Here is a 16,343-nt window from a genome sequence, read left to right as displayed (position 1 = left end):
ATTCTTTGAACGATTTTTGTTAACTAACCCTAAATCCAGGGTACTCATATTTTGCTGCTGGCAAGCTGGGATGCATGGTTACCATAGTTATAAAAATGAATGACTTTGACCTTCTTTCAAGGTCACGGGTCAATTAAGCTAAAATCTTTTAACTACACCTTTTAATTAGCCGAAAGGTCCAGGGTATTCATATTTAGTCAGTAGCATGCTGAGATAAAGGGCTATCAAAGTTGTGGAAATGAATGACCTTGACCTACTTTCAAAGTCACGAGAGTCAAATATTCCAAAATCTTGAATTTTGAACTTCTTCTGAAGTTCTACCAGTGTGATTAAGCTGAAACCTGCATGAAATGATCCTGACATGGTCCCGACCAAGTGTTGTTATATTTTATGTCAATCCAAAATCCAAGATGGCTGCCACAGATGATCCAAGATGGCTGCCACAGATGCCATCTTGAAAACACATTTTGAACTTCTTCTCAAGTTCTACCAGTGCAATTTAACTGAAACTTGAAACATGAAATGCGGCTGATATGATCTTGTCAAAGTGTTGTTATATCTCTGGTTGATCCCAGATTGAAGATGGCTACCATGACACCATATCTAATTATTTTCCTATAAAGCTATTGCCAAGATAGTCAGATGACCGTTAAGGCCCTTGGGCCTCTTGTTCTTTGTAGTATATGTAGAGTTTTATCCTATCAACTGGAAGACTGTTTAATTTAAACTACTTTAATGGTCACTTCATAATTTAAAAAAAAAAATAATTAATTATAGCTTGAATACTTTCGTAAGTTAACAAATATGGCTAAGTTAACTGGGTTTGAATGTAATATATACAACTTATACCAAGTTTTATGATGTATCATTAATATATAATTCCATTTATTGAGTTCGAAAAAATATGGGGAATACAAGGCTCTGACCTATAGAACTCTACTTTAAAGTATGAATCCTTGTTCATTCCATGAATATGCGGTAGAAGACTTTTTTTTAAAAAATCCTTTAAAGGATTAACTTGATTTCATCAATCAATATCCACAAGAGTAAAAATACTTTTTGAATTTTTACAAGATTCCAATTTATTTTCATTCATAAGAAAACATCTATTCATTTGCATTTCCATTGGACAGGTTTTCTTTCTTGTTTGTAATGTTGAAAGGTACTCAAAACACCATGACTGAATAACCAAGTACAATGAAACCTGTGTAAAATGACATCACAGGGGTCAGATTAGACAGGTTGTTGGAAAAGTCAGGTATTGTTGGCTACAATTGGTATAGAGGAATACACTGTGAGTGTCGTATTTGACAGGAGTTGGATTAGACATGTTTCACTGTGCATGTAGTTTGAGAGGTAAAATGTTTAGCTCTACACTTCTAGTTTATATCAAGGCATTAATACTTAAAATAATAATAACTGAAACCCTAATGTGAAATTATTTATTTTCGTTGGGCACAATTTTTGTGGATTATAAAATTTTACAATTTCGTTGGTATTTAAATTCGTGAAGAAGACCTTACAAATTACTGTTAAAATACTCAGTCGACACTGTCACCTGTACTGCGTGATCACTCAAGCAGAACTAAGTTCTACCACACACCACAGTTACAATCACAAGCTAGAGTCGGTACTCAACCAGTGTTTTTACAGACGTGTCCATCAAACAATTACCGTATTTTTAAGGCATTGCCAGGACCTGGGTCATGATCACCGACAGGCAGGTCCTAGCTAAAGTGTGCAGTAACATTTGGTACATGTTGTCGTGATAGGGTTATGATTAAATATTAAATACTTGGATCAGAAGGTTAAAAAGATCTATTTTCATTGGGATGTTAACTTGTTGATTTTGGTCAAAAAACGAAATCCACGAAAATTAAACCCCCACAAAAATTAATGATTTCATGGTATGTTTCTTCTCAGTAAAAAGTTGATGGTCTTTTTACAGGAATTCTGGAAGCAGTGGGGGACTCAGTCAGTTCAGCTATCAAAGTTCTTCATCATCATCTTCATCGAAGAGGGGAGGTAAATCCGGTGGACAAGCATCCCGTGGCAGAGGGAACCCACTTGGCTTTCTGCCTGCACCCACACCCAAACAACGCTCCTTCCTAGGTGGGACCGGAGGCTCCTTCTTTGGGTGATACCATGACTGACTCCAAAGTCAGTGATGACTTAGATATGGCGACTGTCCCGAGTTGGGGGCTCCTTTAGATCTTCTTTGCATGATTCTGTGATTTACCCAAGAGTTGGTCTTTTTTGGATGATTTGGCGACTGTTTATTATCAATCTTTGGGTGATACAGTGGCTGTCTCAAATTTGTGACACCACTGGATAATACAGACACTGTTCTGTTTCATATTCATTTCTAACTCCAATGAATGAACATTTCTTTTGTTTTGTTATTGTATATAATGTGGCTGGCATGGATGCTTGCATTACATGGTGTGTTTGGCTGATATCAGTGTACCTGTCCCAACTTTCATTTGTGTTTACCCATATATAAGCATTCTTTAATAGTTGATTTGTCCTTAACAGGAATCTGATAACATTTCTTTTGAAAATATGAAGTGGAAGAGACTATCTTAAAGAATGGGCCAATTATCTGATTTTCTTCAGTTATGCTTTTGAATTCATTATAAAAATCTCTATTTAATATTTGTGTGTACATTAAATTATTACAAGCAAGAAAATTAACTTCAAATGTTATAATGGAATGAAAAAGAAATTTCTTTAAATTAATTTGATATTCAACTTGGTATATAAGTTTTACCATGTGGAGAATTTAGATTAAATAAATTTAATACAACCACTCCTGACCAGTAACTTAATATGGGTGTAAGATATTGTATAGCTTCAATTTATGTATGATGAAATGTAAAGAAAAATCAATGTGTTTTAATGAAGTGTTATTCATTTATTAAATACATTACTAATAATTTAAATTTCTTTGTTATTATTTAAGTTTGTGTTGCCAATAGCTAAAGCCTTGTAATTCTTTGTCCAGATCAATTACTGTAAACTAACTTATTTTGTGTGCAATTCAATTTCACCAACGATAAGAAATTGGGAAACTAAAGTAAAACCAAAGAGGTCTCAAAAAGGACTCAATTGTGAAATTAAATTGTGAAAAAGTTGTAAGGCATGAAAATGCGAAATTGAGACACTGCGAAAAAAAAATTGGTTTACAGTAGTCAAAGATCATCTGGAAAGACTTCATAGTTATACAAATTTTGTCTGTCTCGTAACACAAGGACATTTCTTCATCTTAATTTTCTCAATTTTACACAAGTTTTGATCACAACAGAGCTGGAGAAAACATAATAATTCTTCCACATCTTGCTTTTATTTTTAAGCATCCATTCTATTTGTGATACAACAGGAGTAATCTCATTAAATCGAATGAACTATTAAGTTAAGATTGTAAAAAGCAGTACATAAAAACATGAGCACTAGTGAATATTATATAACTGATACACGGTAACACTTTCAAGTGTTATCACTTTTAATATTACAACTACTGTAATGATATCATTTCATTTCAGGATACTCCCAACTTCGTTTTAAAGAGTAAATTGTATGTATTTTAAAGATGCTCCACTGCCGACAGAGCATAAATGATATTCATCATTTGAACAATAATTAGTGTTTAATCGTGTATACATAAGTCTAATTAACACAAAAAATAATATAAAATAATTTATTTTGCCTTTGGGTCATTTGCAATCAGTACTTCATTCCATATAGGATATAGTGCCACAGAATTTTTTCGGGATGCAATTAATTATTTTTTTATATTTTTCACTTTAAGTAAAATTAGAAGCTCAAACTTTTCAACAGCGGTAATGGTGTAAAGCAAGTAACTTTTGTAACTGAAGAAAAATACGAAATCGTCTGCTGCTATTTTTGATAGTGAAAAAATACCATTTGTCAGCGGTGGAGCATCTTTAAAATCATATTCAGCAGACAGAAAAGGTATCTCTGTCTTAAAAATATGTTCAATAAATAAATGAAGATATATGTATAACCCTATAGTATTATAATAGCATCATAATATGAATTGTTGGATGGCATACTATTCCAACAATAAGGGAGCAGATCATGAGAGATTGAAAATGAGGTATTATTTCAATTACATAGTAAAGCAATGATGGCTTCATGCAATTTAATGTTATTAATTGTTAAATTGTTTGGTCCAAAAAAGATCATCAAACAGCAATTCATGAGTCAATTCAATTACAATTACCAGTATCATAATAATATTTCATCAGTGTTAAATTGCTATGAAGTTAATGGGAGTTACATTCAAATAGGTGGGGAATATGACACATGGCAAACACAACTTTCTGTTTTGTATTCATACGTTGTAAAGGAAATGGAGAAAATGTTGATAGTTGATCACATTTGCATAATTTTTCCTAAAAATGTCATGTACTGTCTTTAATTCCAAAACAATGGTATCATTCACGATGGTTTTACTTAACATAAGGACCTCATCACGTTATCACTATCACCTCATGCAAGATGAACTGTAGTCAGACTGGATCCAAAAAGCACTTATAATGTATTTTCAAATCATCCGAAATTCTATAAAAGAATTTCCATCTGAAGCACAAGAAGCAAACGAAAACATGGGAATACATGTCCGCCACCAAGTTTGTGGTCTGATAGATATTGTGCACTTTATAATAATTTCAAATAATTTATTCCTTATTTTGTCCCTCTACGGTTTACACCTTTCCACAAATCTGGGGTATAGGACAACTTCTCTAATGTGATGACGGTTGAGCAGCCAGCACAAGAACCTCTCAAGTCCAAGTCCATAGCCTCCGTGTGGACAAGAGCCAAACTTCCTCTAGAAACAAAACACAGGCAATCAAACAAGGGCTTTAACTCCACTATGAAATGGTCAATAGAAATAAATTGTGTACACAGATACACTGGATTTTTGCAATATCTTTTGATTTGAGATTTTTTTTGAAATAATTACAAAACTTATATAGAAACACCTATCAAACAAAAATATATCAAGATTTACATGTTCCTTCAATAAATATATAGTTGCTTTTATTCGCTTTTAATTTTCACTATATTCACTAAGAAAATGGAAATAATGACAATGTAAGCCTTGCATCTTATTACTGATAGATATTGGTAAATGCGTGAACAAGGCTCCCAGTGAATTAGTACCAAAGAGGAGATCGCAAAACGTTATCGCCGTGAAATTAAAACAAGAATATTGCCGTATGACCATACCTGATCAGTGTACCAGTAATAGTTGGTAGGGTCGATCCCCTCTCTCTTGAAGCCGTCCATCAACTGTTCATGTTTCCACATCCTCATTGATCCTCCCACAATTTCTCCTACGTTCGGCATTAATACATCCACCTGAAAATTACAATTTGTCCACATTCTATCATTACCAGAAGACAACTTTTACTTTCATATAAACATTGCATGTACCCTACATTTATTAATCTGACAAGTACATATACATTGAAAGTATTTTAGCAGAAATCCTGCAGAACTTTTCTTCTAAATAATAATCCTTCTTTTTCAAATTACATTACCAAACCATAAATAAAATTTAAATATTCATGAACAATTTATTTATTTTTGTTGTAAATGCCATACAAATAAAAACACTCGATTATCTTAATTTGTAGATATCTGATAAAATGAAGCACTTCCTACAAACATTTCCACTAAGTGATACAGTAAAGGGGGGTTAATAACTCCCTAAATCCAGGTGACAAAATACTGCTTCTTGACTAGTCTCTCTTTTAAAATGTCCAGTAATTTCCTGAGACCATACTTACAGACTCTGTTAATCTCGGGTCATCCAAGCAGGGCTGCATGTAGAAAGATTTAATGTTGGTAGGGAATTTACACAACAGTATCGGCTCGTTGATCATGTCGGTCATCTTCCTCTCTGGGGCCTCAGGGATGTCCTGCAAATCAATAAAATATTGCATTTAATACCAGCGATAAACAAGTCTTATCAACAAAGGAATGTTTCAAGAGGGACCTGTTTATTAAAATGAACAAGAGGCCCAGAGGGCCTGTATCGCTCACCTGGTTTGTAATGCCAAGTAATGTTCTGAATACAGGTTCATTGTTTCTTTTCTGAAGGAATGAGAATATATACCTCTAATTCCCCTATTGGGCCCCGCCCCTCCTGCCCCTAGGGGGTCAGAGCCAAAATTTACACAAGTTCTGTTCCCCTTTTCCCAAGGATGTTTGTGGCCAAATTTGGTTACAATCCATGCAGAACTCTATGACTAATAGCGATTTATAGGATTTACCTCTATTTCCCCTATTGGGCCCCGCCTCTCCTGCCCCCGGGGGGTCAGAGCCAAAATTTTTACAAGTTCTGTTCCCCTTCCCCCAAGGATGTTTGTGGCCAAATTTGGTTACATTCCATGAAGAACTCTAGGACAAGTAGTGATTTAAAGGATTTACCTCTATTTCCCCTATTGGGCCCCACCCCTCCTGCCCCTGGGGGGTCAGAGCCAAAATTTATACAAACTCTGTTCTTATTCCCCCAAGGATGTTTGTGGCCAAATTTGGTTACATTCCATGCAGACTAGTAGTGATTTAAAGGATTTACCTCTATTTCCCCTATTGGGCCCCACCCCTCCTGCCCCCGGGGGGTCAGAGCCAAAATTTATACAAGTTCTGTTCCCCTTCCCCCAAGGATGTTTGTGGCCAAATTTGGTTACATTCCATGCAGAACTCTAGGACTAGTAGCGATTTAAAGGAAATGTTGACGGACAGACGGACGCCGACGGACGACGGACGACGGACGCCGCGCCATGACATAAGCTCACCGGCCCTTCGGGCCAGGTGAGCTAATAAAAACATTGATTCATATATTTGAAGTTGGAACATTACCAGAAAACAGATATTGATTCAATGAGTCTATCAAGTTGTGCCTGAAAGCAATATAAAATAGTGTTTTCTCCTTGAATGTTACTTGAATTACATCTAGCATGTACCTTTTCTTTATACATTGCTTTACAGTATTTATTGTACAGCCATTACACTTACTTCTCCAAACTCGTAGTATGTGCCATCATCCTTCTTGATGTCGTTGGCACGGAGATATTTTATAGCATCAGCATAAGGCATTCTCTTGAATGGTCTCTTAGGTGGTTTAAATTCCTGAAGAACACATGGTGAACATCATTTCTCTTCCATCATATTATTCAAAGATAACAACAATTTGTTTAATCATAACCAATACCTTCATTAAAACTTGATAACATATACATTGCAGTGTATTTTTCTATAAACTTTATATTTATGGCCCTGATGCAAGCACGCAAGGGGTCTTAAGAGTGGGAGCAACCGTAATGCCAAGAGAAAACCCATGTGATTGGGCAGATAACCTCTGTCGTTTCACATCTGTTGCAGGGATTGAACCTTGGCCAACTAGGTGAAAGGCAAGCTATTTTTATCATTTTTCTGATATCTTGTTGAGAACTCTATCTTAAACATCACAAATCCTTTCTCAATACTTACAGGGTGGAGTTCCTGGACAATTTTTCCATAGGGAGACTTGAGGACCCTGTCTACGACATCACAAACAAGGTCTTCAAGACGGTCCAACAAATCGTCAAATGTGATAAAAGGACACTCGGCCTCTATATGTGTGTACCTGTAAAAGTCAAATAATAAATTTCAGCACATAAGGTATTGCTTCTATCCCAGGTACCACATCAAATAAAATTGCTTCTATGCATGGTCCCCCTAAAAAAGCTGGAGTCCTTGGGTGGGGTAGATTTTTTACTGGAAAAGTCCTAAAGCAAAACGTATACAATGATAAACTTTTTTTAATTTTCAGCCTTCAGGACTTTGTAAGAAAATTTTGTTTTAGTTAACTCTGCATGATATAGATAAAGCTGAATATCCATGTGTATTACATTTATGTGAAGAGATGAAATAGATATCTAATTATATAAAATAAAGTCATCCCATTTGGCAAAGTGACAATAGGAACTGATAATCTATGTATTCAGTGTAAATGTGTGTCCCATATTTTGACATTGGAGAAAACCAATAGAAACTACTAATCAATGGCTAGTACCTAACACTTGGTTCATGTAGCCATCAAACTCACAACCCAGTGGGGAAAGATAATGGCAGGATGACAGAAATGTTAAAACAATTAGCCAGAGCAATAATGAATCAGATTTTGAGTTACTTTGAAAAGTTACAATATTAACCCATTCTGCCAGATTTTATTTTTGGTGTGTGACTGAATGCCTGTATAATAGAAATTATACCAAGTCCACCACTCGATGTCTTCTGGTATGTGACTGATAATTTATACTTTACAGATATTATACTCACTCTGGGAGATGTCTCCTGGTGCATGACTGCTCGGCCCTGTAGGACTCTGCCTGCTATACAGATATTATACTCACTCTGCGACATGTCTCCTGGTGCGTGACTGTTTGGCCCTGAAGGACTGTGCCTACTGTACAGATATTATACTCACTCTGCAAGATGTCTCCTGGTGCGTGACTGTTCGGCCCTGTAGGACTGTGCCTACTATACAGATATTATACTCACTCTGCGAGATGTCTCCTGGTGCGTGACTGTTCGGCCCTGTAGGACTGTGCCTACTGTACAGATATTATACTCACTCTGCGAGATGTCTCCTGGTGCGCGACTGCTCGGCCCTGTAGGACTGGGCTATACAGAACACATCGCCCATGGAAGGTATAACTGTTTCTAGGTACAACTGTGAGGACTGGGTCAGATAGGCCTGCAGGAAAAATTGCCAGCAAATGAACAGTTTAGAAATTTATGTTTATCCAGCTGAGTCCCTGAAAATGCTCGAGGTATATTAGGAACTTTAAAAGTGATTGGCAGGCTTCATCAGATAAAGATCATTTTATCAAAGTTTGATTTTTTTTTTTATTCTTAATAAAATGATAATCTTTACAGATATGACAAAACATTAGAAATTCAGTTCAAACAATATTTTAATATTTCACTCACATTTTGAATACCTAATACTATATAAATATGACATTGGAAAACAAGCTTTAAAAACATACAGCTTATATGGACTTCAGTCTTACCATGTCTCCAAAATAATCCAATTTAAACAATGTGGATCCTCCTTCTACCTGGGTTTGTACAAGGGTGGGGGGAGTTACCTGTAGAAACATTAAGTTATAATATATCACATCTACTGAAAATTTTATTTTTAGTGACAAATGCACATAGTCTTCCTTCAAAAGTCATCATTACAGTACCGTTTATTCATGTGATATTTACAAATAAAGCTTTTTACTAAGTTTTCATAATAATATATGACAGACTCTTAACGTATCCTAAATTTAAACATGTTTATTATATGGAGTTGTGGAGATAAAGAAGATTAATCTCAAATTAGACAATGTGAACGAAATAGTACGTTAAATGAAAATCAGCATAATTAATTTCAAAATCAAACCATTCATACCTGTTTACAAAAGCAGATAATAATAGCTCCAAACAATGTAAACCCCCTCTGTGAATAACAGTTCACATGGTTCCACTAATTAACAAGAAAACAACAATATAGCTCACCTCGTAATATCCCCTGTTGAAGTAGTGGTCCCTGAAGCACTGCATCACTACAGATCTCATCATAAGTACCTTAGACGTCTGTAAGTTATAACAGGTACATACAATAGAGTTTACAGTCATGCAATAGTATATACTTACATATTTCAGCATTAATCTGCTAAAATATCTTAATTGCTTTTTTGTGCCTTCATTCATTACTGCACCAACTCAATCCCATGTGCTTTAAAATAATTTAGTTTATTAAATAATAAACTTTATTTCTTTTTTTAAGTATCGATCATAAAAAGGCCAAATTATGTTTTAATTTTCTACATATTTCAGAATAAACTATCCGGTTTTTTTAATAATGTAATTTTGGTTTTTGGTATTATTAAAGAAAGGACTGAATGTCAGCATATCTGAATATTTTGACCTCCAAATTACTTGGTATATATATATATATACATGCAGATAAGTAAGACTACTTACGTTCTCTCCTCTCACCATCATATGGCGGTTGTCAAGCTGAACGTCTACATGGGCATCCTACAAGTAACACATTGGTTTTGTAAAACACAAGGGCAATTTCTCAACTTCAAAGAACTACTCACTCAATCAATATTACTATTTACTGATTCAATTTAAAATAGTTTTCTGTGGTTCCAGGATATTTGGGAGATAATATAAATATATTAATTTAATGAATTACGAGTGTAATTTCCTATCAGTAGTCTCAATAATATAAAACTTAAATACATTTCAATTTATGATTTTGAAACCATCCTTTTATATATGGTATATATAGTTTAACCAATAAATTATATAAAGTTGGAACTAAATTTTGAACACAAGCTTTTCACCTCTAAAAGAAATGCTCAAAGCTCAAATTTTAAAATGAAACAAGGAACTATTCAGAAATCCACATCTGAACCCACACACAGATTCAATATGGAATTGACCAAGATATATCACCAAGTGCTAGTAAGCCAACCTCGTTGAGGACGTTTTCAGCACCGCCTGGAGGCGAGGCACCAACTAGTTCCCAGAAATCGGCATTCAGTTCATGTCCATCAGGAGCCTAAAATAAGATATTTAGTAGAGTTCGAAATTAACGTCTGTCCGTCTGCCCATGACCGGCAACTTTATAGTAGGGCAGACAATTTTTGCTATGCAACAGGTCCTTTGACCGGTAACGTTTTGGTCTAGTTCTGATAGACTACTAAAGATACACAAAGCAAAAATAGCAGTAGCATTGTAGAAAGAAGATCAAAATGTCCTTAGGACCAGCTGAAAAATGTTCTTAAGGGAGAACACTGATATTTAGTTTTGAAAAGTTTCTCAAAAACTTTTGGATCTTCATCAAATGTCTCATTTTTATCTTGATTAATAAACTTAATCATGAAATCGACTGATATGGAAAATTTCAACAATGTTGTGAAACTTTAAACATTTTGCACTAAATACAGCACATTTAATTAAACCAAAAAACATAATATTGTTGAGGAATAAGATACATTTACTTACAGTTTTGCCCTCAGGAACGACTGAGATTTGACCGTAGATACAAACAGCAGCCTCGGTAGACAACAGTAGGGCATCGTAAGTATGGCACTGTTATATAGTAAAATCACAATGCTACATTAAATAGCCAGTAAAATGTTCTTTAATCTCTAGACTTTATAAAAAAAAAAAAAAAAAATGAGCTCAATTCTTGACTTATTTAATTTTGCTTACATAAAAACCTATTTAAATTTCTTTTGCAACAAAAATATCCCTTTCTTAAAATCTAAACAACATTCAACTGTATGAACCAATGTTATCGCAAATAAGTAAAGACAGAATAGTTAAAATAACAAAAAAGTTTTAAAAAAACAATACATATTTAATTAAACCTGAATAAAACTTACCAATTTATCAGATAACAGACATTGTAAAAATCCTGTACCATCTCTGAGAACAATAAACATCATGTTTTTGCCTGTAAACAAATACATAAGTATGTAAATACGTAAGTATGTATTACTACATAGCTACAATTCTAAAGAAAGCATTATTCTAAATACTTAGCTTACCTTTCAAAAAAAATGTAATTAATTTCATACCTGCTAATTATTTTATCAATTTTCTGCTGTCAGATATTAACGTTATTATATATACACATCAAAATGCCATACTGTATTGACTTCAATCTTCAGAAAGTATCTATTCAAGATGAAAGCTGTAATACTAGTACTTTAATAGATCATTTTTTTTTTATTTTTTTTTTTATGAACTTTAATTCATTAAATCAAATATATTGTATGTAAAAATACATTTTTGTCATATCATAAGTGTTAAAAAATTCCTTTATCGCTAGAATCTGTTTTGTCTTTATATACCCTGAAATAAGAGAGACAGGAGAATAGTTGCGGTGAACACTAACCTTGTCGCCTCATCCTATGAACCCAGCCATAAACCTTTACCCGTATATCTCTGTTGGCCACAGAATCTCTAATCTTAATCTGAAAAGACAGGAATACATGGGCTTTCAGTATTGTTTGTCCAATCAAGTTATTTTGTTATTGTAAATATACATGTAATTGAAATAAGAAGAATTTTATGACACTTCATTTTGTAGAAGTTATCTAGAACCATGCACCAAGCCATAAATTGTAATCTCAAAGGTGACAGGCCAAATTTTGTTGAAATGGACGTATCAAAGTATTAAGGCCAAGTTCAGTACATAAATAAATAATGAGACCAACAAAATATATCAAATAACACAGAAGTTTTGAAGTTATATTTAAAGTTCGATTTAAAGAGGTTCAACTGTAGTTTGTGATTTGTCACAAGTTTGTGTTCAACATCAGACAGTTGTGTCCAACATCAAACAGTTGTGTCCAACATCAGACAGTTGTGTCCAACGTGTCCAACATCAGACAGTTGTGTCAGTTGTGTCCAACATCAGACAGTTGTGTCCAACATCAGACAGTTGTGTCCAACATCGGACAGTTGCAAGGTACTGGCAGTAGGTTGGGTTTTTTTCCCCTCCTGACCAAACCAAGTATATCCTAAAATGGCAAATGTTGATTATTTGGGTAGCCCCTTTATACTGACCTGTTTAGCAGCTGGCAGACTGGTATCCTCAGTTATCACTATCTTTTTGGCCTCCTCCAGGTTCTTCTCTCGCTTTTCTGCATCCTCTGCCTGTCACATAATACAAAATCCTTCTAGATATGCAAATTATTCAGCTAATAGGTACGAAGAATCAGAATATTTCTTACAACAGAATATTTTAAAGAAGAAGCAAGAATAATATTCATTCGCTACAAATTTCAAGTCACTCTGATGAGGTACCCATATGATGGAGAATTCACTTAATATTAGCACAAATGAATCTCCAACTGGGATAAGGGTTAATGGAAAGCATGCTCTGGATTTGTCATAAATGTCAAAATAAAGTCAGTTTCTTATTATTAGTAAAATACACACACCTCTTTCTTTTCTTTATCTGCACTTTTGTTCTTCTCTCTCTGCCAAATTTTCTGCTGCTTCTTCAGCTGAGCTTTGGCAACTGGTTCCCATACCTTAAAAATAAATAATTAATCAACAATGTACAAAACAGTTCCCTACAAAGACACTTACAATAGTGTGGATGGGAGCTATTTGACAAATGGACATCAATTAAAGTTTCATAGGAATATTTTTTATTCACATATACAAGAATTGTTTCAAAGGAAGAAGAATATCCGGTTTGAAAGTAATTATAAATCATTAATCCATCAACTTAAGTCAAACCTGTCCATATAGACCACCAAAGACACAAGGGATAACTAGTGGTCTTTATACACAGGTCAAATCATGTTATAAATGGCCATAAAAAGTGGTCTTAATAAGCAGGTGATCTTTATAAAGAGGTGTTTGGTTAGGCATGTTTCACTGTACATGCATCCTTTTATTCATTGAGTTATATATCTGCTACTGAAAGCATGTTTTACAGTTTCATCAGAAGTTGAAATCGTATGTCTTCCATTTTTTACCTTTCCTTCTTCCTTAGCATCAACCAAGATGTTGGGAAAAGGTTCTTTTCCTGCATGTCTCATCGCCTGTTAACGTAACGTAAAAAAAAAAAAAAAAAAAAATTCATATCATCAGATATCAATCAGTATATTCAATATTACCCCGACAGTCGTCAATCTATGGCTTTTTTTATATGGTTCTTTTTAATCAATATATATAATAGCCAAAATAAACTGGATCCTAATATTCAATGGGTCAACGGTTCTATAGCTACTTTAATCACAATTGCAGCCCAACTCTTTTAAGAATTTCAAGAATTTATTATCAACGGTATAACTAGCTGCGATAACGTTGATCTGAACGACGGACGGAAGATTTCTGACAGATAGTCATCGTCAGAACAGAGTTGAGGCAGGGTATGATTATTCGTTCTACCAGAGATTTAAATAGTAGGGATAAGAAGGTAGCTCATAGCCTTACTTAACGACGCCCGCAGCGGAAGTTATCCCAGAGTGCATCGCGTGTCTAAATTAGTCGAGTACAGTCTAACGACGCCATATTGAAACTACGCTTCTTCCGATGAAGCTATCTAGGCTATAACAGGAGATGAACAGAAAAAAACACCAAATAGCTTAAAGTTTGCTCTTTATTGAAAATGTAATTTATTTGAATAATCCATCACATTTTCATAATTGTAGAGGTGTTACACTAAATAAACGTAATGTTAACTGTGAATGTCCTCATCCCGACATGATTACTTCCTCCATCGGTACAATCGATCGCCCCTTGAAATATTAATATAATAAAACCCGCATACTCTGATTTCAATAATTGACCAATTTCCATTTAGTTTTCAAATATTTGTTGCTTGGTAAATTTTAAATGTTAATATATTAAATTGATCTAATTTAAACATATTGAACCTTTTGAATTTTCGGAGGTAAAACTGTACACAAATCATCGAAGCTACCCTAAATTTATAATGGCGACGATACTGTTCAGATAGGGTCGTGAAAGATAGCACAATTAAAACCACATACTCTGAATTCAATAATTGACTGATTTCCATTACGTTTTCAAATATTAATTCTCTATTGGTTGAGTTTGTACATATGGAAACTTTAAAAGCTCAAGTACAAGTGTTAACAAATTATCGATGGTACCCAACATACATGTATCATGGCGAAGAGATAGTGTCGATCGAGCTGTGATAGATAGCGTAATTTGATATCTAATTAACGGAAAGTGATTTGCAACTGCTATGTACAGGTGTCATACTGTCATCAGGTGAACCGTCGGCCAGAACACCTGGCCACCGCCCCAGGTCATCGCCTCACTAACTCAACGGGGGTCCATTTACCTGTGTCTGAGTCTTGAAGGCTATACATTAAGTTTGTAAAATAGATAATATTTTTCTAATCTTAATTTTCCCAAACAGCTTTATTTATAATGCATAGAACCATATTGAAATAAAAGTCAATTTTAAGTGAAATGTAAATATTCCGCTTCAACAGAGATTTGAATATAATTTATTTAACTATCCTACTTTACCAAGCAATTTTTTTTACTAAAGCCGAATTGAATTTCCAGGTTTTAATTCATTTAATTTATATGTGTCGTATTTTTCATTCTAACAAATCAAGAAAAGCTTTTATAATATGTCATTAATCACCAAAATTTACTAACATTATGATCATTACTTACAGAATTTTCAATACATAGGTTTTAATTTTACAATTTTTCATAAAAAAACAACACGTAAAATATATATACATGCATGAGATGAGCGTCTCTAATGTAACAGTAAAAAAGTTATGAGATACTTTTCGATGTTTATTGGTTTGTAGTCAAATATGCCGTACACAGCTTCACGGGCTAACACTATGATAACTCGCCTCCAGCTATTAGTGCGCAGACGCACGGCTTGGTCTCGCGGTAACCGTTCATCCGTTTACGATAACAATAGGTGTGTACGTGATATCGCGAGAACAGCCCTGGTTACTTATCCCAATACTATTTAAATCTCTGGTTCTACGGTATAACCTTTTCATTTTTGAGATTTAAAGAATAAATTAAAAACTATGATCTACTTTTGTTTTGGGGTTGCATCATCCCACCACTTACTCAAAAAATTATTCCATCACACCGAATACTAGATGATATTATTTTGACATATCTGAAGAGACCTCATCACTCATAAGGCTAGGCCTAATACCTGAATGACAGTTTTGAAGGGTTTTTGTTCTGTGCCATCTCCACTTTCATCTGATCCACGTTTTTCAGACGTGTATAATTCTCCTGAAAATAAAAATAATGATCAGGTGAATTTTATATCACTTTATCAAGTATAGTTTTGTTTCCAATCCATTCTATGGACACATATGTGTAACGTTATGTGTAAAGTTACTATTTGTGATCAGTGCACGTGTCACTTCGGTACCTGTGAATCCGAGAAGTTTAACCGTACTCACCTAAGCTTATGCCTTCCATCTTTGCCGCTGCTTCTTCAGCCATCATACAAAACAAACTTATGTCGTGATTAAAATCTCCCTTTCTGTTTTATAGAGGCTACAGATCACAATATTGCATCATCATATGGGCATGGGCCGCATGCAATGCAAATGTAATATTCCCGGAAAATGCCGGTCAATAAGATGTCGTGAAATATCTATTTCTATATCGGTTTCTTTATTGATAATAATTAGCAGTAAATGTAAGCATTTTTATATGTCATTTTAGCATTATAATATCATAAATTATTATTCGTCTGATCATTTCTTAAA

General features: G+C 34.3%; 2 protein-coding genes across 3 annotated transcripts in view; one reads left to right on the top strand and one right to left on the bottom strand.

Moving 5' to 3' along the window:
• LOC138333412 (recQ-like DNA helicase BLM) overlaps positions 1-2,930 on the top strand; it is a 29,637-nt gene extending 26,707 nt beyond the window's left edge. For both annotated transcript variants that reach the window (XM_069281769.1, XM_069281770.1), the window contains exon 28: positions 1,949-2,930. In XM_069281769.1, the coding sequence (XP_069137870.1) occupies positions 1,949-2,141 (193 nt within the window). In that variant the 3' untranslated portion in view covers positions 2,142-2,930. The remainder of the gene's footprint in view (positions 1-1,948) is intronic.
• Positions 2,931-3,321: 391 nt separating this feature from the next.
• Positions 3,322-16,209, bottom strand: LOC138333414 (asparagine--tRNA ligase, cytoplasmic-like). The gene is made up of 18 exons (XM_069281772.1): positions 16,032-16,209; positions 15,776-15,858; positions 13,581-13,646; positions 13,035-13,127; positions 12,658-12,747; positions 11,984-12,062; positions 11,469-11,539; positions 11,086-11,172; positions 10,553-10,639; positions 10,051-10,107; positions 9,583-9,660; positions 9,090-9,167; positions 8,649-8,770; positions 7,522-7,657; positions 7,048-7,161; positions 5,817-5,948; positions 5,254-5,385; positions 3,322-4,852 (listed from the first exon to the last, which is right to left on the bottom strand). The coding sequence occupies exons 1-18, from the start codon at positions 16,075-16,077 to the stop codon at positions 4,721-4,723; spliced, it is 1,683 nt and encodes a 560-aa protein (XP_069137873.1). The 5' UTR covers positions 16,078-16,209; the 3' UTR covers positions 3,322-4,720.
• Between the last annotated feature and the right edge of the window lie 134 nt (positions 16,210-16,343).

Source organism: Argopecten irradians, chromosome 10, assembly GCF_041381155.1.
Source record: "Argopecten irradians isolate NY chromosome 10, Ai_NY, whole genome shotgun sequence".
Taxonomy (NCBI): domain Eukaryota; kingdom Metazoa; phylum Mollusca; class Bivalvia; order Pectinida; family Pectinidae; genus Argopecten; species Argopecten irradians.
This window is presented reverse-complemented; position numbering and strand designations above follow the sequence as displayed.

Excerpts from the sequence above, each read along its gene's own strand:
- LOC138333414 (XM_069281772.1), bottom strand. The coding sequence starts at position 16,077 with ATGATGGCTGAAGAAGCAGCGGCAAAGATGGAAGGCATAAGCTTAG. Across the intron at positions 9,661-10,050 it reads TGATGGTGAGAGGAGAGAAC|ACGTCTAAGGTACTTATGAT; the intron begins GTAAGTAGTCTT and ends TATAACTTACAG. Across the intron at positions 4,853-5,253 it reads ATTACTGGTACACTGATCAG|AGGAAGTTTGGCTCTTGTCC; the intron begins GTATGGTCATAC and ends TTTTGTTTCTAG.